The following is a 24,221-nucleotide window of genomic DNA, read 5'->3' on the forward strand; positions in this document are numbered from 1 at the left end:
ATCACAGGCTTACAGCAGGGTCAGGCTGTTTCATGGCTGTCTGGGGGGGAGAAGAAACTATCAAATTGGAACAAATTTGATGAAAAACTGACTTAAGGTTCAGCATTTATGCAAGAATGGCTGAACATTAAACAAAGTCTGTACCAGCATTTAAGTGAGGGCCTCTGAATAAATGTGAGCAAAGTCTGATGGATGGACACTTCACGTATTTTTAAAAGATGAGACTGGGAATATTCGATATAGGAGGATACAAAAACAACATTTTTTTATTCCCACAGCACAAACAAGCACCTCGTGTGCAACCAGAGCCTGACACAGCGTATCACTCTGTCAACAGAGCTCCACTATTGTTTTAAAAATGCCACTGGCGCAGTTTGTGTCATGAATGTGTCATGGCTCTCGGTATGTTGAACATGAAATCAATGCAGATGTTCAAATGACGACAGTATCAACTTGAGGCTGGGAGGAAAAGCCAAGAAATCCCAATTCCGTCAGGAACACTCACAGGAATCTAATATTTCCATTAAACATGTTGGTAGAGATGCACGGTATATCGGTTTCTATATCGGTATTGGCCGATGTGTAAAAGCGGGCCAATATTTACTCATTGGCTGCCGGCCATTTTCAGAGCATCTTGAATGATCTTTCAAGACCCAAATAATATTGTTTTTAATGACTATGTAAACACCAAAACTACCTAAGAAGAGTGGACTCTATTCTATCATGTCTCTCTTCCTGTTTTTGATCCGAAAAACAGACAACACGTACTTTTTGATCGTGCTCATCTTTGATCCTCTCCATTGTCGTCTTTTCTCACGATCGTGCCACTCCTTCTCTCTGATCTCAGATTATTATTTCTTTTTAAACCAATATTGATATTGGTAAATATTGGTTATTTCACTCTTTCTCACTAAACTACGGTTTGGAACGGGTTTTTTTGATTAAGCCTGGTCTTGTTTGCGTTTCCACAGCCAACCGTGCCCCCTCGTGGTAGGTGGTGTATAAGCTGGATGCCAATAGCTGCATGTAGTGTGACGCCATAGCAACATGACACAGTGTACCCCGCTAATAAATTTAACAAAGAAGAAAAACAGGACGCAGTCAACAAAGAGCAAGAGCAATGATGAGAGACTTGCAGCATTTCGTTCTCTGTGATTGGCATGTAGCTCTCTGTTACAAAGTGCAACCAAGCTTTGTTTCAGAGAAGTCTGTGTGCCGCCAGGAGAAATACAGCTGCTGTCGCACGGTACATGACAATTCTACCAACCAATCAACTGCCTGCAGTGTTGTAAGCTCCACCTTCTGAGAGTGGCTCGACTCAGTCTGGCACCCCTACAGAAGGGTCCCAAGGGATCCGTCCTAGGACAAGTCAGTGGAAACGCCACAAAACACACGCCATACTGAGACAAACCAAACCAGACTGCTTGGTGGAAATGCGGCTCAACAGTGGCACAGAACAGAGCGAGCATCAGTGAGAAACGTATGACACTGATAAAATCAGGTGGAGCAGGAAGAGTAGAACGCCCGTTTTGCTGTTTACTGATGCACAGATGTAATCAGCTGAGCTGTCAGCTGATAGGGGCTGGTGTTAAGAGCAGCTGATGAACTCTGGGCTTGACTTCGTGAACTGCCTGAACTAACACTGTTCTCAGTGTTTACAACATTTATCATCTTTACAGCTAGGCTATGTAACTCAGTGTTTTGCTGGGCTGAAAAATGTTTTATTATGCAACCATGAGTTAATCTGCATAATTAGGAGCAGAGCTGTGCTGAAGGACAGGTGGGCTCATTTCATTAGATTGGCTGTGGCGCAGTGTTAAAACTACTGTCTCTCACTTGGAAGGTCAGGGTTAGATCCCAGCTCCTGCAGTCACACCCAGAGATGTCCTTGAGAAAGAAACCATTACATGCTCCTGCTTTTGGGCAGCGGTGTGAGAAAGTGTAAAGAAGAGATAAGCTAACAATAATGGCTGCTTACTGTAGCAGTCTCTGTCACCTGTATGTGGATGGGTGGATGTGACTAGCAGTGAGAAATGGATGGAGTGGTCGGGAAGACCATAAGGTGCTGTACATTAAACAAGTCAATTTCCTGTGGTCCTCAGCTTCACCTCTTTGCCTTTCACTTAGTTGATTTAAACTTGGGTTGGGTTGGCATTTCAAACGTAGTATCATGATCAGCCTCATAATGCCAAACCAAATACTGAACGATAACATCACAGAGACTTTGTCCATGTTTCATACTGTTTGTGTTTCCTCCATTAACATGAACAATGTGGATCACTTGAGGTCAATCCCATATACACCATCCTGCTATTGGAAATACCAACGAGAAATTGGAGGGAGTTTGGCTGGAAATGTCTAATAAGGTATTTCATTACACCCAGAAATCTCAATATTTCAGCTACTCCCCAAACTGCTGGAGGAAATGTGGACATCTAAATGCGAATCACTACCATGTGTTCTGGGACTGTCCTGTTATTCTGGACTTTGGAAAGGGATACACAGCGCCTTAAAGGACATTTTCAGACATTTTGTGTCATAATAAAGTAAGACCTTGTTTTTTTTTTGTCTTATGCCTGAAGATCTGCCAAAAAGGATAAATATTTGATGAATATACAGACGGATGAGGCTAGAAAGGCTGTAACAAAGAACTGGCTATCCCAGGAGAGCCCTTCTTTTAAAACATGGATGGACATCACGATAGATATTTACAAAATGCAAAAGATTACAGCATGTGTTAATCATAACTTGGAACTATTTGATTCCTTTGTTCAATCTATTGCTCTTGTGTCCTTTAAGTTAAAAAAAGGAAAAAATATTGACAGTGACATTTAAGACAATTGAATAGGTGAAGTTTACAAGTATTGGCTACAAATGACAATAAAAACTTAAACTTAAAACTTAAAAAAAACAAGAAAAACCAAACTAGAACAAATGAGTTTCCATCCATAACTCAAGTTACCCTACAACAACAGTAAAAGAGGTGTGTAGGTATAAACTCAAGCATGAGGAAAAACATAATGAGGGAAATATTGTTTTATATACTTATGCTAAGATACACACTGCTCACTGCTGCTAGCCATAGCAGACCCACCGTCATCTCTTATTGTTAGTTTTGGTCAGTATTTGTGTTGCAGTGATCACCTGACCCACTCACTTTTTGTACAGGAGGATAGCGATGACGATGCAGATGATGAAGACCACAGCCAGGACTGGTCCCACCACCCAGATCAGACCATCTCCTGCGTCTAGGGGCTGAGGGTCTGAGTCTGGGGCGATCACTGGGTCTGTGTAAGGACTGGCCACATACATTTTCTGTAAACAAACACACAAGCACAATGTCAGGAAAAGGGGACAGGAAGTGGAAGAGCTTTTTTCCTTTACAAATGTAGCTTCCTAAATCCCAGCACCTGAAGAAATTATGAATGAATTAATGAAATAAACGGTTGCACAAAACATTTTCTCACAAGGAGCCAAGAAGCTAAAGCTTATTTTTGTTGATCCTGTACTTTAGTATTTTATCTGATCAGAGAGATTATTTTTATTGTCGAAATATTTTTCTGTTTCTGTTTATAAGGGGACAAAATAACATGAGTACAACAAGCTAAAGTGGTACAAACTGAATTTTTCCAACACTGTGAACCTGATTTACCTCAGACACAAACTACCAGCTCTTTCCCTGAGTCTTATTGAAATGCAACAGGCTAAAGGTCTTATTCACGGATGTTGTAATGATCGCTTAGATTAAAGAGGAATCCTGTTTTACAACTCATATAAAAAAAAATCGTACCTTAACTTACTCACATCATGTGTTTTCATTATCATATTAAACCGATTGAAGCACCTTTTTATTACTTCTTTTGGACTTCTGGAGAGCATCTCTAGGGCTAAAAGTGCTCTAATAAAAAACCTAATAAAAAATAAAATCTAACCCAATATCAGTTGTATATCTCTTCCAATTCAAATCATCATACGTACACAAGCAGCACAGAGCAATATCTCCTCTACAGCCATAGTAGAACACTCACTCTTTATTAGCAGTTGATGGAAGTATGTAAGGGTTATTGCCTTTTGTTTACAACGCTCTGACTGACGGCCCTTTTATTGTTTTAGCACTGAGGCCTTATTGATCACAATGTATAGTGACAGCCTGCAGGAGGGAAACGCAGACAGCAAGGGACTGAGGAAGTGGTTATAAACGCAGGGATAAAAGTGATGTGACATGGTGACTTTTTGTACCCCGGTTGTGGAGTTGAGTTCGGCCAGGATGAAGAAGACGTACTCCTGCCCTGGGTCTAGGGCTCGGTTCTCAAAGCCGCCGTAGTCCAGCTGGTCTCCCAGGGTGAAGAAGGCAGGAAGAGTGGCAGGTGTGAAACGAGCTGTGATGTAGGCTCGGCGCAGGTCCACCTGCTTTTGCTGCCGAGTATCCCTCTGCCTTTGACTGATGTCTTTTAACAGCTGAGAGGAGAAAAGAGGAGAAATCCAGAGACAGACAGATGAATTAGAAATGAGACATCCAATATCTCTGACTAAGGTTTAAACACTGATATTAAAATGATGAAGGGTAAGCATTGCCAGGAGTTTTAAGCACCAGTATTCAGTGTTTGTGTGTGTGTGTGTGTGTGTGTGTGTGTGTGTTTTAAGTCTTTCCTCCTTCCAGGCACAGACATCTGTGGGTGCTGTCATTGTTGTGGTTCTCACCTCCTCTAGGTCCATCTCATCTGGGCTCTTGAGGTGTCTGATGACGCCGCGGGCTCTCCTTAGCGGAACCACAACAACATAGACATTCCTGTCAAAGCAGAGGAAGAAAAACAACTTGAAACAAGTCGAACTTTTGAGACAGAAAACTTGTCTCTTAGTAATATCATGTTTACTTATCCACTGATGTCTCTGACTGTATATAAATACATGTCTCTTGTCTTTTCTGCTCTGCTTATCTGGTAAACACACTGAGATTAGAGTTAAATTTGTCACCACAGATGACTCTTAATGGGGGATCAAACTATTACTGATGTTATAACAAATCAAAAGTAAACTTCTCAGTAGTGAAGGTTTTTGAGGTTGATCCTTGTCCTTCCTGTCAACACAGACGTTGCTGACTTCATGAACTACAACGCCACCAGCCCATAAGGGAAGTGCTGCTTTACTTTTTGGGGTCTGTGATGTTACCCTTCTTATCATACAGACTTAGATCTGAAACTGAATTTTATTTTTTCTCTCACTTGACAGGACTGCGACTCTCCAGTGATGGCAGAATGATGGTGACCGTGGTCTCGGTATCGCGGGTGTGGTCGATCTCAGGGCGGCGAATGGTGATGGGTGGGGAGGTCTTGGCGGAGATGCGGTGGCGAAGGCCTCCCATGTTGCCCTCTGGAGCAGTGATCTTGAAGTCATAGCTGGTGTCGGCCTGAAGGTTCGTGATGACTGCCTTTTTCAGACGAGCATCCACCTCTACCTTCTGTCGGTTATACTCCACCTGGGGCGGGAAGGAAACTATTCTTTGTATGCAGTATGCTGACGATACACTACTGTGCTTTGACAAAGCACATATGAACCCTTTCATTTACTCTATCATAGACCCAAGTGATTATCTCTTACATAAAGTTTTCAATCTTATTACGATGGCAGATGACTACACAAACTTAAACTTTTTCAGCAAGCTGATTGTCAAAACTTTGACTCGACATAACTAAAATCACAGCTAATTTCAAGCTTTTACCAACTACTTGCTAAGCTTAAAGCTTAAAATTAAGTCTCTGAGTGGGCTGGCCCCTGAATCCCTGTCTGACCTTATTAAGCTCCGCCAGAGCCCGTAGGTCGGCTAACCAGGTGGTTTTACACGTTCCTCAATGTTCTTTAAAATCTAGACGGGATCGAGTTTTCCCAGTTGCGGCTCCCAGTCTGTGGACTGCCAACAGCCTCTCCACTTTTAAAACTCTCCTCAAGAAACCCTTGTTCACTTTGGCCTTTCGTGTAGTATAGTGACTTTTATTGGGTATTTTATTTATGTTTATCTATATTGTTGTTTTATGCTTTTCTATGTCATATGCTTTTATTGTTTTTATAGCTTTTATTGTTTATGCCCCTTTTTACTGTAAAGCAATTTGGTAGGCCATTGGCTGTTTTAAACATGCTATAATATAAAGCTGACATTGACACTGACAAGCTTAAAATGAGCAGAAATAAAGACATAAAAATGAAAACAACTCCTAAAGCTCAAGAATAAACAAGTCAAAGATAAGGAACTGATGTTTTTGTTCTTTTCATGTTTTTTATGTTATTTTATATAATGAACAAGACGCATGTTAGCTGGTAAAGCTAGGAGATGTTTGTTGGCAAGCTTTGCTATTTAATAGTTAGTATAGACTTTGTCATCTACCCTTTCTCGTAACAATTTAATAAAATTTTAAATTAAGCGGATATTTCTGTGGCACATGAATTTCTCTTAAAGAATTCAGTCTCGTGGTTTGGGTTTTCCGTTGTGTTTGTGTTTTTCTGGGTTTGGGTTTTGAGGTTCTTGGTTTACTTTGTGATTCTTGTCTTGTCTTTTCTTGTGTTAATTTTAGCTTTTCTTGTTGAGTGTTCTGTGTTTCCTGTTTTTGTTTGTAGTTTGTATTCCTCGTGGTTTTTATTTGGTTCCTGTCATGTGTATGTCTTTTTGTAATTATTCTTAGTGTTTCTGTGTCTTTGATGTATTTAGTCTCTGGCTGTGTCCAAATTCACTCCCTGTTCACTATATAGTGAATAAACCATTTTGTAGAGCTGTCTGAAATCTGAGTGAGCATGGTCATTCACTATATAGTCCACTCAATGTATCCCACAATGCATTTTGAAAAGTAGTGTATTAGCGATGCTCACTATGTGAACAATATTTACCATCATGCATTGAGATTCAAACAGAAGTAACGGCTGATTACATGATGAGTGATAACATGAAACAACATTAAAAACTGTCAGAGAATAACACTTAGCTCTCTGTTTAACTTTCAGACGAACCTGTCTCACAACTTTGAGCTGAGAAAAAAACGTTGGCCGCTAAATCGTTCATTGCAGGTGATGCATTCACTGCACCTTGTAATTCTCAAACACAGCATAAGTTCCGCGCAAATTTATGGTTTATTTATTTTAAAAATAACGTGTAATAAATGTTTCTATTAAACTTGGCTGTTGTAGAAAATAAGCTAAATATAATGTTAAGTTATCACTGAAATAAATACTGTTTTGCAGTATTTAAAAAGTTATAACTGTAAATCCCCAGCCGTCCATGAATGTCACAAGAGTAATTACGTCACTGTCAGAGGCTGGCCAGTGAGTGAGAAGTGTCCAAAATGTTTGCTCGTGTTTGTGTGCTTCTCGTGTTTATGCTTCCAGAGAGTTTCCTTGTGTTTTTTGGTTTGTTTCTTTCCTTATAGCTTTTGAGTTTGGTTAAAAAAAACATTTTAGTTACATCTGCATTTGGGTCCTCCTCCTTTTTGTTCTCCCTGGGTTTCATGACATAAAGTGTGGGCCGTCAATATGGGATTTCACTTAGGCGTCATAGAGTCTGAAGCTAGATATTAAGGTTAGATGATATAATTTAAAGCACCTGGAAAATTATACAAAACAAGTTGTATACTCTGTATGCAAATGATGAGAAACAGCTTGAGGACATACGGTGAAGCGATAAGGGTTGCTGCTCTCTGGGAACTCCCAGGTCAGAAGAACACTCGTCTTCGTGGCCAGATTGACTGAAAAATTCCTTGGCACATCTGGAAGTGAGCAAACAAAACAAAACAAATTGAGTTGTTCATAATAAAGGTTTTACTTTAAAGCAGCAGCTCCTTTAATTTCCTAACGCACCCCTGTAAAAATGGAAGACCAGTCAGTCAGATGTGTTACGAGGGAAAGAACACATGATGGTTAGGAGGATGGGCAGGTGATGAGGAGAGTGGATGGCAAGAGTAAGAAGTCTAAATAAGACAGACAGACCCGCTGCAGGAATGTGACATGCCACATTCTCAGAGTGTTAGGTTGTGTTCTTTAGACTCAGACTTGTCAGCGAAGGCTTTGGAAGAGGTGGAAGTGGAGGTCTATTACATGAAGAAAAGAGCTTACCTACAAACACAGCACCAGGCGCCAGATTTCCCTTGAACTAAGACTGAGGACTTACCTGGTACATTGGATACTGTACATCCCAGCCTTGAATTGACTTTTACCTGAGGGTGTGTGATAAGCAGTGCTCTTGAGGCAAACATCCATTAACATTCAGCCTGCTTCCACTGGTGGTGAAGGGTAGGTGATGGAGGTATAAGTGAGTGAGTGGAGGACATTGAGGGGAGTAGTCGTGTTCCCCTGGACTTGGCATTTTCTCAGCCTCTCTTAGGTGCACAGGTGAAAGGCCAAACCTGTAAGAACTGGCCCACACTTCATTTAGTAGAGTGTTTTTTGGAGTGAAATCCACATTAAGGGGAGCAGAGATGTGAAGCTGAACCAGTGCTTAGAAGGTGAAGGGTTTTCCTGAGGCCTGAGGCCGGCCCTACCTGTTTCAAAGGCCAGGGTTTGGCTCACCAGAGGTGGGCTGAAGGGGCCTGGCCCTGCCACGTTGTGGGCTCTGAGCTGCACCTCGTAGGCTGTGCTGTGATTGAGGCCCAGGATGGTGTAGCTGGATTCACTCGCTGGTATCATGATCAGCCACGGGGGAGCAGTGGGAGTGGGTAAGAAATAAAGGCCAGGGTCACTAGACGGATTGGGGCCTGGGGCTTCTTTGTACGCAATGGTGTACTCTGTAAGGACACCATTACACTCGTCAGGGTGTGGGGGAAGCCAAGAGAATTGGATGGAGCAGCAGGTGACATTAACATAACTGGATAATTTGGGGTGTCCCAAGGGTGGGAACAAGGGGACTGTTATTTCCTGCTGCACTTCATCTCCGTAGCCTGCTCGACTCCTCGCAGAGAGGACGAAGATGTAAGAGGAGCCCTGGGAGAGGTTACTGGCAGTGAAGTTTCTCTCTCGACTTGTGAAATCCACTGTAGAGTCTAAAGAAGTGTTCTTTAGGCCAAACTGTAGGCGGTAGCCCAGGATTTCCAGTGGGGGCCCCCGGCTATCAGAGCCTGACTCAGAGCATGTCAGCGGAGGAGCCCAGTGCACCTCCACTGCCGGACCCGATCCTGGACGCACCCAAAAGGAGGGGGGGCCGGGCGCTGCGAATGACAGTGTAGGCAGCAGAAAATCAATAGAAATATATATAAAGACCATATATCATGTAAATCTTACAAGAATTAGAATCGATTCAACTGTTTATTTACTGCTGGCTTCTGGTACGGTTAACTGTAAGATCAATTCTCCAGTATGTTACTAAATCAGTGCACTGCACTGTATTCTTGGCACATGCTTACTGATCCCTTGGGTCTGCACCAGCTTGGCTTTGCTGTGTGCTCCATCCCCCTTGGTGGTGTACGCTGCCACTGAGACAGAGTACAAAGTGTCTGCTCTCAGACCTCCCAAAATCAGCTCCTGTGAAAGTGAATGCACCATGCTGTTACTCCTCAGTCCACTAATCAATGACAGTACAGGTTTCTTCATGACTTTTCCTTGCATCTACTCATAAGGAGCAAATGCTCTCTCAAAGTAAGCTGCTTCATCTTCTAATCAAACAAAATTTGATCTGGCATTTCTAGTGCTCAGCATCCTCTGCAAGAAAATGCCCTGAGCTTCAGCTTAATATTGTCGCTGCGCTCTCGGTAGAAAAAAGTTTAGCCTTTGGAACGTTGATGTGCTCATTAATGTCGCTTTATGATCCTCAGCCAATCATAATCAAGAAGAGGTGGGACTTCAACTTTGGCTGTGTCCCAAATCAGGGGCTGCAGCCCACGAAGGCTGAATTTGAAGACCGATTACCTCACAGCGATACATCCAAGGCTGTCCCATTTCAAAGGCTTTGACGAATCCAGGCTCCTTTTCGGGGTGCCACGAAGGACGGATTCGACAGATTTTTTTTCACTGTTTGAATATGTGTTGTTTGGGCTCTTTTTAAGTAATACACTGAGGAAAAAGTTTTTCTTTATAAAACTTCTCATTATTAAAAAAATATTTATGTTCATAAATGTAAATTATCTGGGTAAAAAAACTAACTTGGTGTTTTTTTAATTTATTATTTTTTTACAGGGAATTAAAAATACATGAAATAATTTCAGCAGCTTGTATTTTATACATTTTTTATTCATCGTCCTCCCGAGCACTTGTTCAAATGTTGAAAATGTAAGTTGTTGCTTAAATCTAATGTAAATGGTGGTTTTATATCAATAAAGATATGATGATGATGATGATGATGATGATGATGATAATAATGATAATAATGAAGCAAAGTAAAAAAATTAATAGTAAAAAACATCTGGTTTTAAATGTTAAGTTTTGGTTTATGTGTGTTTGAAAAGTAATGAAAGCCTGACAGGTGAGGGCGGTGCTGTGTGACGTCGAGGGTGACAAACGGGAAATGTGCCATAGACCAGACTGTCTAATTTCAGTTTGGGCTATTTGGTCTGTGCAGGCTACTAAGGCCGGGTCCTCCAAAGGCTGCAGCCACCGTAGGCTGCAACCCCTGAATTGAAACACAGCCTATGTCAACAGCAATGGCGGAGGTCTGTATTGAGGAGAAATCAACTTACTTCTTTTCCCGATTCAAGAGCGTCTACTAATGCCATGATGATGATGCTTTGATCAGTAGTTTTTACACCAAAACAAACACATGCCTGGTTAAAGTCACACCTTTACGACAGTGTGCGTGAGACTCCAGGCCAGAAGGTGGCGAGCCAGCCTAACCAAAACAGATCCCCCACAAGGCATCTCTAATGAACTGCTAAATAGGAGTGCACCGATCACAATTTTCTGGCCGATCACCAACCGACGATCTTTAAAAAGCCTGACCTGCCGATACCAATTTGGGCTGGTACCGATTTTTTTTTTTTATAACTAACAGCATATACCGTCAATGTTCAAATCTTATTTTATCAAAAATCATTGAACAATACCTGTGAAACTACAAAATCTTTGTGTTTTAACTCAAACAACCAATAAAGTGTCCTGAGTTTTTGGTCTCAGAGCAAAAAGCAACAATGGCTGGCTGTCAGACCTTCCTGGAGGTATAGAAGATCAGTTTCATATGTAAGGATGAACTGATCACCAATCCCCCAAAATTGAGGAAATCAGCACAGGTGATCGGCCGACCAATCGATCGGTGCATGTCTACTTCTAAAACCTCTAACAGAGGATAAGGTTAGCAAAAAGATAAGTCTCGCTTTTAAAACAGAGAATGGCAAATTTAACTCGCTTCTTTTCCTGAGTCTAGAGCTTCTACTAATGCTATGACATGATTTTGATCAGTATTTTTTACACTTTCACGAGTACCGAGTATGACGCATGAAGAGCGTTTTAAAACACACCAAATGGACCAACCAAGGGAAGCGGAAGTGCCAACTTTTGTAACCTAGCAACACTAAACATTGGTGAAAAGCACTCTGAAACTGAGGTCGTGGGCGCTGGCAGAACAACTCCCCCCACAAAAAAAAAAAAATCTGTGAGCACACAGCCCCTACTCTATCTGTGGCCACAGAAATCCCTGGTTTCCATACTTAATGAGTGTTTCATAAGCGTCTCTTTGTGATAAATGCATTGTGCTGTATGTATTAATAGATGCCTCATTTATAATGAGGACAGGATGGGTAGTCTGCACTCACATATTGGGTTGAGTCATCCTCCTCCATCTTATCCCACAGACAGAGACACACCCGGCAGGCAGCCCAGACAGATGAGAGTGAGTCAAAGGACAGAGAGAGAAGGGGGGGGTGTTTAATGATAAATAAATGAACGTCTTTTAATCACTTTAAATATTCAGCCATCACTTCACCTGCGACTCATCCAACAAGAGGTCTTTGATGCGGGGAAGGTTTCTTGATTCAACACTTTCTGATTGGACGAAGTGCACCTGGTAGCCGCGGATCTGGCCCTGCCGTAACCGTGGCAACACTGATCTCCAGGTGACTCGGAGTGCAGAGGAGTTGAGCGGCTGGACATCCACTTGGCGAGGGGCTGCTCCAGGAACTGAGCGCACACAACGACACGAGGGCATGATTAATGAAGTGAGCAACAGTCTGGCCAGTAAATAACCAACTAACAATCAATACTGTTCAGCTGGATCTACATCTCTCACTCTCACCGTCTTCGTCAGTTCTGCAGAGAGCAGCCGGGCTGTCAGGTCCAGTCCCCTCTGTGGTTGTAGCTGCTAAAGTGAGGTTGTACCAGCTCCATTTGTCCAGCCCCTCTATGACTGTCTCCACCTGCTGGGCCGGGATAGGAAGCCCCTTCACCTCCTGGCCCTGCCCTCCTCCTCCTCCTCCTCCTCCTCCTCCTCCACCTCCCGCCCTAGAAACTCTCTGGTATCTCAGCTCATAACCTGCCAACTCGCCATTCAGGCCCTCTTTTGGAGGCGGCCTCCAACTTACTCTCAGCGAGGTGGAGCTGGCACTCTCGCAGGACACGCCCTCAGGTGGGGCTGAGGGCTCTGATTGGACAAAAGTGGGAGGGCAAGGAAATGGCAAAGAGTTTAGGATTGACCCAAGAACACAGGGGTTGAAAAAAGCAAGAGAGGGGACGTATGTAAGCAAAAGGATAGAAGATAAGGATAAGAGAGGAAAAATAAGAAACTAAGATAACTTAAACTGAAAGAGATAAAATAAGAACAAATGAAATTCAGGGAGCAAAAAGGGGGAGCAACCACATAATGTAAAAGCATCATGTTAGACTTAGCACCTAATGAAATAAACCAGAGACAAGAGGATCGACCCTGAGTGGACAACTTAATTATACCTAAGGAGAATGTGCATCCGATACCCAACGATCATATCTCATCCCTTGACTGAGGCATAAAAGGATGCAGATTTATGAATGAAAAACCAGACAAAGTATTTCTCTCTGAAGCAGGGATGCACGGCTCAGTGCACATGAGCGCAGACAAATATACACATTTCACAACACCAGCCCCTGTGGTGGCATAATCCTTGAATCCTTGGGATAATAGAGTGGTTTCTGAATTTCCACAGCTGACTAGGAGAAGGTCTTCACACAGAGGGAAGAAACAAACAAACTAAAAAAGATCTCTCAAAGAGCAGAAAGGACTTAGAGGCAAGCAAAAAAAAAAGAAGGGAAAGAAGAGGAAGCCTGGGAGAAAAAAGGCACTCAGACGGATATTGAACGTCAGGCTAGAATGATGAATTTTGGGCAAGAATTGAGTTTACTGTAACACACAGGAACAGAGAACCACAAAAAATCACCACATACTCCCAAACAGGAGGTTTCACTCACCCTATATAATGCTCCTTAAAGAACCAACGCTCGCACATGATTGCGAGCCTGGCCGAGACGTCTGGGCTTGTGGCGGAGCTCAGGAGTGTATAGCATGTGTGTGTGTGTGTGTGTGTAAATGTGCATGTGTGGGAGTGTAATAGTCATAGCTGACAGGTTCAAGTATCTATCCACTCAGCCGTACAGCCGGTGTTCTGTCGGCCTCGGGGGACAATCTAGATGTGCACCAAAGCTTGGCGATAACAAAGCGCACATAACCTCCCTGGGAAATGAATTCTGCTGCATGAAATAGTCTGCTTATCTTGCACCTTCCCTTTCCTGAACACCCCCCTCACACCTTTAACCCGTCTCCTCTGGTGTACCTCTTTGGGCCCTTTTTCTTCTTCAGGTTTAGAGTAAAATAAGATCAGCTAAAGGCGTTCAGAACTTTTTGTACTCAGCCCTCAAAACGATCTGACTGTGAATCATTGTGTCTGATGAGATAGTTCGTGTAAATACTTGACAAAACTTACCGCTGAAGTGATATAGCACCATGAACCGCTCGACTTGGGACTCCTCTCTCAACCAAGACTACTGTATTAATTCTTTCCCTTGCACCATTTTCTCTGTTATCTCCACATTTCGCTTTGCTTCCTCTCAAGAGCAGATGCCTTGATATGTCAGAGCAAAATAAGTGGAACTTGTTTGACTCTTATCGGATTTTACAGAGAAAAATACAAGAAAATGAAACAAGTGAAAGAATCAGTGGGCAGCTTGGTTTAATCACAGACTGTCTGGTACGTACCTGTCAGCACAGCAGGCCAATGACCATCCTTTAATGCATCTCACTGCTGGTTAGTGGCCAACAAGTGGCAGACATGTTCACCCTTTCAAATACATGAGACACTGATAGAGTGGAAAAAGTGAAAGAGGGCGAAGAAAAGGAAGAGTGAAACATTAATCTGCGGCCTGTCTCCATCCGTCATGATGTTTTTGCTGTGGAAGAAAGCGAGATGCTGAGCGGAGAAAGAAAGGCACGCTCAAACGCAGATAGATGGATGAGAGGGGAGGTGGGGCAGATGGATTGATAAAGGAGATCGATGGAGAGATGCAATGATGGTTTCCAGGTTTTTCCCCCTGGATCAGAAGCTAAAGTGTGTCCGTGTGAAGAGGAGAAAACGTGCATCAGATATGTACACAAACTCAGACTTAATCTTGCTGTGTGTGTCTGCAGGAAACCTGGTGAGTTTGAGACGTACTGGCTTGAGACGTCCTCTGCACCAGCTCGTTGGTGAACGCTCCGATGCCTTTGTTCGAGATGGCAGCCAGAGAGAAGGAGTATTCAGTGTTGGCTTTCAAACCCTCTACTGTGTAAGAATTCCTCGGCCCAAAGGTCAGCTTCTCCTGTGAGAGAGAAGAGCAAAGAGCAGAGCACAGGAGGAAAGGGGAGTAAAAGGCAAAAAATTAAAGGAGAGCTTCAGAGAGATGAAGATGAGGACTGTCATCAGCAGACAAAGTGGTGTTTAATCTTTTAAACTTCCTCTTTTATCCATCCTCTCTTCTCACCGTCTTATTAGGAAATCCACTCAACAGACTGATTTAAAAAGAGACGTCAAGAGGTCTTACCAAACTGCCAAACTTGACAGGTTTATAGAGCAGCTCATAGTTGACGATTCCCTCCTTGGTGTAAGCAGGCTCCCAGGTCAGCTCGATGCTGGTGTCTGTCACCCTTCCCACCTTAAACTTCCCGGGCTGGCCTGGAACTGAAGAGGACATAAGACAAAACAGTGAGTTAGACCTTTGACTTATCTTGAACAGATATGAGGGTTAAATCATACACACATGTGCAGTGTATTTTATGTTATGAAAAGACATTTTCTTTAAGCTCCTGTGAGGATCTTTCAGGGTTTTTGCTGATTTTGCCATCTTCTGTTTTAAAAGCGAGACTTCTCTTTTTGCTATCCTCTGTTAGAGGTGTTAGAAGTTCATCCTTCTCCATGTCAAATGCCCAACATGCAACACAATGACTGCACAGGACTGTTCTGCAGCTTCCTGTAAACCACTTTGTCTGGCAGCTACTCTGCAGTGGAGCAACAGGAATATAAAAGAGCTTAAAAAATGTCTGCTCTGGTATTCTTTTTAGGTGGAAAGAGGCATGAGTCGTTATTTAAGCCTATGCTGCAAAATATTAGCTTTTGCCACAACCCAATATGCCAATATTATCAAACTCATTTTGGCCAGTAGTAGCACTGGTGGGGGAATGTATCTTTGTCCCTTTATTGGCATTAGCAAGTAGTAATATTGCCATCTGTGTCTGAAAGAAATAAAGAAATACAAGCATAAAGCGGACACGTTAAAGCCCGTTATTGGCACATGTAAGTGTGCATATGACTAATGTGTCACATTATTAGCTGTACATAATAAGAAAAAAATCTTCATATCAGCCAGTACCGATACTATGCCAATGATCTCGGAGCCATTTTTGGACCTTCTTTTGTCTTTCTCTGACAGCTCAAGAGAGACAGGAAGTGTGGGGAGCAGAGAGTGGGGGTAGGCATGCAGCAAATAGTCCTGGCAGGGAGATGAGGGCTGAAGCTTCTGTTTCTGGAGCATATGTTAAAACCTTAAGGCCAACAAATTTAAAATTTTCCATAGTGAATGTCTCTGCTGAGTGATACAGGAGAAGATTAGCAAAAAGACCAGAGCTACTGCTTTTAAAACAGAGGATACCTAAAACAACACAGACTGAAAGTTTTCAATATATTAAAGATGCTGTGAGGAGGATCTGTTTTAACTGGACTGGCTCGCCACCTTCTGGCCCAGAGTGTCACTCACACTGTCATAAAGATGTAACTTTTAACCAAGCGTATGTTTGTTTTGTAACACACTTTCTTTGTTAAAGACAACTTTTTTACGGATACAACGTGACGAGGTAAGGTACTTATCAGTAGTTTCGTAGCCATATTATTCAAAACATGACAACAAGCAAACTTTGTAAGTTTGGACTGTATATCAGCTACAAGTAGCGCTAATAGCAGCCTGGTGGTATGACGTAGCTGTAGGCTAATGTGGCAACAAGAAAACTGTTACTCATACAGTAGTTTAGTAGCAGTCTATATTTAGCGCAGCTGGCAGCCCGGTCCTCTGAGACGTGTTTGTAACATGTAACGTTAGTAAATCCTGGTTAGCTATGTCCTGCCAGTCATCTACCAATCAGAGCTAACGTAACCTCACTCTTCATTTTATTGATAGACTCTCAAGTTTGAACAGACTACGGCAGAATAACTGCTGACTGTGGGTTGGAGTGAACATTATCACAAACAGTTTAGCCTTTTTAGCCATTAGCTTGTGCTCTATCTCTCTCCTGTTCAGCTTTCTTCTGCTCTTCTGTCTTTTTTCTGTCAGACAGTTAGGCTCCAGTGTCCACCATCGCTACAAAATTAATCACAGAAATCGATCGTTCTCAGCTAAGCAGAGACACTATTAAACTTCGTCAGCTGTCACAGAGAGTTGTGCGTGCCGTAAATCAATCCAGTGTTGCCTGACCCAATCTGGAAGCTAATAAGAAGCTATGAAGTAGAAATTCTAAATAATCCATAATGGCGCTAATAATCTAATTTTAAAGTGTGGATTATGATCGGGCATGCATCTAGAAAGGAGACTTTTTCAAGATCACTCTCAAACTCCTCACGGTCCCTTTAATATCCAACTTCAAAAAATATTTAATGAAATCTCTTCCCATCTTTAAACTCATCATTGTACTTTATTGTATCAATCACTTTGGTTTCAATCTGCTCTAACACACTTCGAGCTATAAATAGTGTTTTTATATTAACATAGGAATTATGTTGACATAGAAACGTCAGTATTAGTAACATTTGAACAAAGCAGCCTCAGACAATCTTTATGACATAGTTAGTTGTTAATGATTGAACATTTGTAATTCGCTGTTATTGCTCTTATAGCACAGATAAGTTATTGAAGTTACAATCCAATCAATTCTATCTGGATCTTTCTTTTGAGTGAAATAAAAAGAAGCTTTGTTTTAATGTACAGAAATCCCAGTTTCTTTATCATTTTGTACCTTCTGTGTTGTAGAAAATGGCAGACTTTTCAGGAACATTTAATGGTGCGGCTGTGGCTTAGTCCGCTCTCCATACAAATTCTAACTAGTAATACCATCAGAGTAATCATCTCTTTGTACCTCCCATCACATGAAAACCTGCCATGGCAGTTGTCACAGCGACACGAGCTGCAACGAGCTACAACGGACATTTTGGGTCGTTAATCCTGGTTTCCTTTTCGTAAGTCTCCACGGCGCCTTCCAGGCAGGTGGAATTTATTCATTTTCAAGCAGTCATCTTTTCTGACAGGTCAAGCTTATATTTAGTATTTCACAGTGGATTTCCTCCCAAACTTTACATAAGTCATTCAGATAAGCTACTTAACACTTTGGATACTCGCACACACACACAAAGAATGACTAGTGTGTGCAGGAGAGAAAACACACTCCTCTCCTGCGTGAGGCAAGAATTAACAGTTATCTACGCACCAGCATGCAGGGTATTTACACACACACACACACACACACACACACACACACACACACACACACACACACACACACACACACACACACACACACACACACACACACACACACACACACACACACACACACACACACACGCACGCACACACACTGACCTCCAGGCATGACTTTAACATGAACTGGGTCTGAGAAGGGTCCGTCCCCCACAGAGGTGAAGGCTAGGACCTGGATGGTGTACGTCTCTGAGGTCACCAGGTTCTGGATGGTGGTGATTACGCTGTCCTGGACGTTGTGGATCTGCCACTCATTCATGGGCCGTGATGGGTCCATGGTGTAGTACACACGGTAGCCTTTCACCTACAATACAAAGAGGAAGAGGAAGAATGGCAGATTACTGGATTTATGCTGGATTTTTAAGGCCATCAGTAACCCTCGCAATATGAAATGGTCTTTCGCCTAATTCCCGCAACTCTTCAGCAGTGTTAATCCACAACTCAACCAGAGTTTATCAAAGCAAAGATCATCATCTATGAATTATTTTTCACTCTAATCCGATAGTCCCCTGGATTTGTTGTTTTGTTGTTGGGGCATGGTCATTGTCAGAAGGTGACGTCCCTATGCCTGTGGACCTGTTGTGCAGCTGACCCTGATAAACAAATGTGACCCTCAAGCTAAACCAAACCAGTTCCAATACATGCCCTCACAATGTAGTGCTTAAGATATAATTACTACAGCCATCTCCTGTGGGATTTGTTTATGGGCATTTCCAAGTATGTGTAATCCCTGTGCCATGCTTTGGCCCTAACCCCTTCCACCTCTTTCACCTCTCCTGTTATTACTCTTTAATATCCATAATCCCCATATGCACTCAATTCAATCTTGCACTTTTATGAACATACTGTACAGTTAGGTTGGCTAGAAAAGAAGAATAGGTCTCAGGAGGGGGTGCTCTTAACTCAGAGTGGACAGTCCAATTACCTTTTCTTTCTTTAGAGGCTGGGGGAAGGAGCAAGGGAGTCATAGGAAGGAGATCTCTTGGAAAACATAATCCCAGCACAGGATGTGAACCATGATACTGGAATAACGCTCCAAATGCTCAATTAAGTATTTTGGCTTTAACATTTTTAACCTCCTATGTATCTTTAAAAATGTTTAGTAACATTTAACTTAAGAGGTCCGCAAATTTCATCACACTTTGGTAATACGTAGACAACGTTTTTTCTTATTTCTTCGAAATCAGCATATAACTTATTTAAAATAATGTCCACATTTATTGTCACGAGTCACTATGGGTAGGTTACTGTTTATTTTCCAGTTTCTTTGAAATTTACTTCAAATTGCAAGGTAAGATTAGCAAATAGTTTATTTGAAATTAAATCACAACCCACCCCAAAATGTTTTTAGAAGTTTCCCAACGTTTCTGCTATTTCCAGAGAAGCAGGTGATAAATAGCTGCTAAGTTCTTGAAAACAGAAGTTAGGTTCATTGTTTCCTCTGATAATTACCTTTGAAATGTTAATGAATTATTCAATTTCCCAATAAGCAGTTGATAGTTAGCTATTTGTTATTTGATATAACCAAGTTCTTTAGTACCCAGTTTGTTGATATGCATAACTGAGATCACATGTAAAATGATAAACCTTTATGATTAGGCCTATAATGTTTTACATGATACAACTGAAGGCTTCAGATGTGATATTCACCAAGAGTGGGGTTGGAAATTGGTCTTATCTGATTGTGATAGACACTGAGAGTACAGGGGCACTGCAAAACAGAATCTGGACTGAAGTTATGTGCTCATTTTTACCCAGTTCCCATGAATTCTCTAGGGAAATTTCAAAGAAATAAGAAAAAACGTTGTCTAATTATTACCTAAGTGTGATAAAAATTGTGGACCTCTGAAGTAAAGTGTTACCAAATGTGGTAGTAGTCTTGAGTAAGAGAGGCTGAATGTAAGATGTAGGTATCTTTTATTTTCTTGTTATACATGTAATTTTAACAAGTTATTAAATAACAACTTAATATATATATATTTATATATATATAAATACATACATTTGATAGGTTCCTCGCACCTCTGTGCTTGGGTCCAAACAAGTAAAGAACGTTAAAAAAGTGTGTACAGCTTACAAATTTTCATTTAAAAAACAGTAACTGAATAAAATCTGGGAACTTTTTGAGCAAAGGTGTAAAATGTGACAAGTTAGATGAAAGTTAAGGAGATGAGGCTGCAGCTACAACAGCTTCAACTAAAACAGCTTGGCATAAAGTAGCATGGATTAACAGTTTAAGTTTTTCCTTTTTAGGATTATTTATGTGACTTTGATTTTGTCTTTCCATTAGTTGGTTACCCTGAGATTATTTGTAAAAAGCACATTTTATACTTTACTGCAATAAAAAGGTAATTTGAGTCTTAAAAATAAGTTATCATACTTGTGTTTATTTCTGCATCTTCACTGTGGATATCTGCACATTTAAGATCTATTTTTTACATTTTAATGATTACTTTGAAAGCAAGTTTGGGCACGTTAAGAGCCAGAATGCATTCTGAGATTATCCTACAGAGGTCTGAAAGTGATCCCTGGTTGAGGCTGGAACAAGAGGAAGCAGAGCCTTTGAGGCTTTGGGATGGTGAAACCACCTGCCAGCGATGCTAAAGCATGCTTGTTGTGTTATAGGATGTCTTTTTGTGGAGTTAGTTATCTTTCTTTTGTATTTGCTTTTTACTGTTGTTCAAACATCACCTGACATTTTTACAACAGCAATCCCGCTCACATTAAATTTTACTGTTGTTGCTTTATTGTCCCCATGAATCAGCTTGTCACTTTTGTTTTCAAAGTGTTTTATAACTTAAGCAATTATTTGTTTTATTGTGGTGAAAGAGGCAAATCACTGAACCAACACACAACCAACTGGCTCGTTTTTGTCAGTGATTCTGCTGCAGAAGAAAATGTGTGTTTCTACTCCTGATACCAGTCTTTATCCCACCTGTCCGTTTGGCTCCTCCGGCTCCTCCCAGCGGACCATTACTGTGTTCTGAGAAATAATGTGGGCCTGGACGTTTCGGGGTGGACTTGCAGGTGCTTGCTCTCCAGTGCGCGCCTCAACTCGCGTGGACGGAGGCCCCTGGCCGATGCTGTTAAAGGCAGAGACTCTGATCTCGTACTCAGTGTTTGGGTACAGTCCCCCGATGCTGTAGCGGGTGGTGGTGATGCTGTCGACTGTCTCGTACTTGCTGTCTGGTCCTTTGGCTCGGTATTGGATAATGTAATAGGAGACAGGGTCTGGGTTGCCAGAGTCCCAGGTGATGGTCACACTGGTGGCGGTCGTCTCTGTGACTATGGGTGTGCCGGGAGGCTTCGGCAAAGCTGGTGATTCAAGACAGGTCAGAAAAAAAGAGGACAAATATTAACTACAGCATACAGTGTTATGAGTTGTTGTCTTTTCTGTGAATATTACCCTGACATTACCGCAACTGTTTTATTCAAAGCACCATGGTAGAACTCTCAGCTTGTGTTGATTTAGCAGCCCCTGTGGACAACTACTACCTCTTTTATCGACTCTGATGTTACCCTATGTTTTGCAGATTAAAATAATTTTTCTTCACAAAAATGTTCACCCTGTTTTTGTTTATCAGTTAAATCAGAATCAGAAATACTTTATTGGTCCCCAAAGGGAAAGTGACATTTCAGTTTAATCCCTTCCAAGAAACAAAAAAGACAGTGACATATAACAGGGACGGATGCGTCACTCATCCAGATATGCAGTATAACAGCAGGACCTACAGTGGGATTTTGCTTGTATAGGACGGATCTTTATGCAGGATACAACATTAACAACCTGGATATTGTTTTTTGGTTGATCTAATTGTTCGGAGCACCTTAACATTTTTGCCAGGTATCAGCTGATTGCAGGATGTTTTAGTGCATCATCCAACCAGTAATACGTGAGCCTGTTGATGACTGCTTCTATTTCCTGAGTGAGCTGGATCAACTCAGACAAGGAATGCTGACTTTAATATAACTATGATTAGACACCTGGGGTGAAGGAATATTACTGTTTCCAATTCAGTTTGTTGGACTGTTCATCAGCCCTTATAAATCGCCTCTCGTCCAATCAGATTACTTGATGAGAACTAACTGTTGTAGAATTCCTGTGTGACGAACACTTTGATGTTTTCTGCTCTCAGTCCTTTTTATTGCCTTTTCTTTTTCTTGCTGCTTGATGTCTTAAGATTTTATTTTGGTCCTCATGGTTCTCATTTGATATTGCATGGTTCTTGTCTGGGTTCATTTGTCAACTACAGTGTTTCTAAGACTGTCTGGTCCAAACTAAGTCTTTCTGTATTATTTTCTGTGTGCTGAAGCTTGTGTTCCCTGTTTCTTATGTCCTGACTGCTGTTACAGAATTTTGTAAACTCCTGTTTTCAAAAGTGTTTTTATTATTATTATTATTATTATTATTATTATTATTATTATTATTATTATTATTATCTTTTATAATAATAATAATAATAATAACAATTATTATTATTATTATTATTATTATTATTATTATTATTATTATTATTATTATTATTATTATAATTAATGTTTTATTTATTTTTATTATTATTTTATCCGCTTTTGATAAATGATGTATTAAAAAATATGTTGATATAGATTTTTATGATGATTAAAACTTAAATTGCAGTCCATTTTTTTCTGGCATGTCATGTTTTTTCTCCACAGCTTCTCCTCAAGATCAGCAAAATTCCTCTGATCAGCTGAAGCAAGACTTGCCAGCTGATTACAGCTGGACTCATCTTTACAGCTACGTGGCCACTTGTTTGTTCAGTCACAGTTGAGACAGTGCAGTGAGAGGTGTGTGCAGCTCCCAATAGGTCAGTACTATCAATGTCTGCTAACAGAAAGCTAGCATAGCAGGAATTAAGGGGATTTGTGCTGCTTTTCTCTTAACTTTGTAACCATGGGAACATAGTTGAAAGTTCTGTTTTGTTTTATGCTGCTTTTTAGTTTTCAAAGCTTGAAACTATTCCATCTTAGTGTTTTATTTACATGGGTTTATATTTCCTTTGTTCCAGATCATGTCTGCTCCTGTAACTCCTCCAGTAGCCACTAAAACATAGCGGTGTTAAATATCATGCCTGTTTCTTTCATATTTCATTCTAAGTCAATACTTGAAGATTTTTTCATGTTTTTTAAGAAAACAGGGATCCTATAGTTCAAAAACTTGACATGGTAGACAAAAACTGAGATTAGTTTTGGATTCTGCACCCAAACATTAGTTAAAAACAGCTGTCAGACCTAACTCAACAAACATTGTGTTCCCTTGTGTTATATTTCCTCCCACACCTCTATGTTTCAATGACAGACTTGGGATGACTCAGCGTGTCGTTAAAGGGTCTCTTACTCTTTACTAAGACCTGAGCGACGGCCTCGATGATACCCAGGCTGCTCATGGCCATACAGGTGTAGTTTGCAGACTCCCCGACACCCTTTAACTCCAGAACATTGCGCCCGATCGGCATCTCATCCTCTGGGGTGAGGTCCTCAGTGCCCAGCATCCACTTGACGTAAGGCATGGGCGAACCCACAGCCACGCAGGTGATATTCACGCTCCCTCCTGGCATGATCTCGTGGTTGGAGGGGAGGATTGAGAAACGAGGGGGCACACGGCGCACTGGGAAAGGAGGAGAGTCAGGGCAGAGAGGAGGGGGGTTTGGGGGTACGGGTGGGGGAAGGTAAGGTGAAAAGTGGGGAAGGGAGTGAGGAGCAGAAAGGCGGAGAAAGAAGGAGGAGGGGGGAAGGAAGAAGGGAGTGAGGAGAATCAGAGAGAAAAAGAGGGAAAAAGAGGGAGACCGAGGCAGAGAAGCAAGGTGAAGATTGAGAGAAAGAGCAGGAAAGAAAAAGAAAGAAAAGGAGATAGAGAAGAAGAGAGGAGAGTAACAGGAAGGGGGAGAATGAACTTCAGGGTTTTTACAGAAAATTACAAAGGGATATTTCAAGTTTTGTCCCAATTACTTTATGGTACTGATGATTCCAACAGAAAGACACAAATCTTGTGTTGAGCTCAACCAATCAGAGTGAGCTGCCTAAAAAATAATAAAGTGACAAACTCTTGAGTACTGTTTCAGCCAGGACATGACACCTATAGTCAGTTTCTCTTCCGAATTTTTTCTGAATTTTTTTAAAATGCAAAATGATCACTTTTCACCTCAAAGACAAGATGTTCAACTTCTCCGAAGACTTAACATGAAAAACTTTTCTTCATGGAGATTTCAGCGCCTCAGGGTGCTTCTGCATCATACGGGCTCTTTTTAGAGGGAGTGTATGCATCATAGAGGCCGGTA

At 41.5% G+C, this 24,221-nt stretch overlaps 2 protein-coding genes across 10 annotated transcripts in view; both read right to left on the reverse strand.

The window, feature by feature from the left end:
• ptprsb (protein tyrosine phosphatase receptor type Sb) overlaps positions 1-24,221 on the reverse strand; it is a 106,542-nt gene that overhangs the window by 17,417 nt on the left and 64,904 nt on the right. For all 9 annotated transcript variants that reach the window (XM_074688559.1, XM_074688555.1, XM_074688558.1 and 6 more), the window contains 10 exons: positions 23,282-23,551; positions 20,858-21,237; positions 18,025-18,226; positions 14,944-15,080; positions 14,577-14,721; positions 7,654-7,748; positions 5,223-5,476; positions 4,702-4,789; positions 4,240-4,458; positions 3,158-3,315 (listed from right to left, as the gene is read on the reverse strand). In XM_074688559.1, coding sequence (XP_074544660.1) covers positions 3,158-3,315; positions 4,240-4,458; positions 4,702-4,789; positions 5,223-5,476; positions 7,654-7,748; positions 14,577-14,721; positions 14,944-15,080; positions 18,025-18,226; positions 20,858-21,237; positions 23,282-23,551 — 1,948 coding nt within the window. The remainder of the gene's footprint in view (positions 1-3,157; positions 3,316-4,239; positions 4,459-4,701; positions 4,790-5,222; positions 5,477-7,653; positions 7,749-14,576; positions 14,722-14,943; positions 15,081-18,024; positions 18,227-20,857; positions 21,238-23,281; positions 23,552-24,221) is intronic.
• On the reverse strand, positions 7,759-13,872 carry LOC141804186 (receptor-type tyrosine-protein phosphatase S-like). The gene is made up of 6 exons (XM_074688510.1): positions 13,851-13,872; positions 12,194-12,538; positions 11,885-12,078; positions 11,715-11,741; positions 9,378-9,495; positions 7,759-9,182 (listed from the first exon to the last, which is right to left on the reverse strand). Exons 1-6 carry the CDS (start codon positions 13,870-13,872, stop codon positions 8,410-8,412), a joined length of 1,479 nt encoding a protein of 492 aa, XP_074544611.1. The 3' UTR covers positions 7,759-8,409.

Source organism: Halichoeres trimaculatus, unplaced genomic scaffold (genome assembly GCF_033239565.1).
Source record: "Halichoeres trimaculatus isolate MK-OKI-2021-1 unplaced genomic scaffold, fHalTri1.1 fHalTri1_scaffold_15, whole genome shotgun sequence".
NCBI classification, from domain to species: domain Eukaryota; kingdom Metazoa; phylum Chordata; class Actinopteri; order Labriformes; family Labridae; genus Halichoeres; species Halichoeres trimaculatus.

Coding starts and splice junctions, on each gene's coding strand:
- LOC141804186 (XM_074688510.1), bottom strand. CDS start 13,872: ATGGTGCTATATCACTTCAGCG. Junction 12,539..13,850: donor GGTGCTATATCACTTCAGCG/GTAAGTTTTGTC, acceptor TTGTCCAATCAG/AGCCCTCAGCCCCACCTGAG. Junction 11,742..11,884: donor TCTTGTTGGATGAGTCGCAG/GTGAAGTGATGG, acceptor CTGTGGGATAAG/ATGGAGGAGGATGACTCAAC.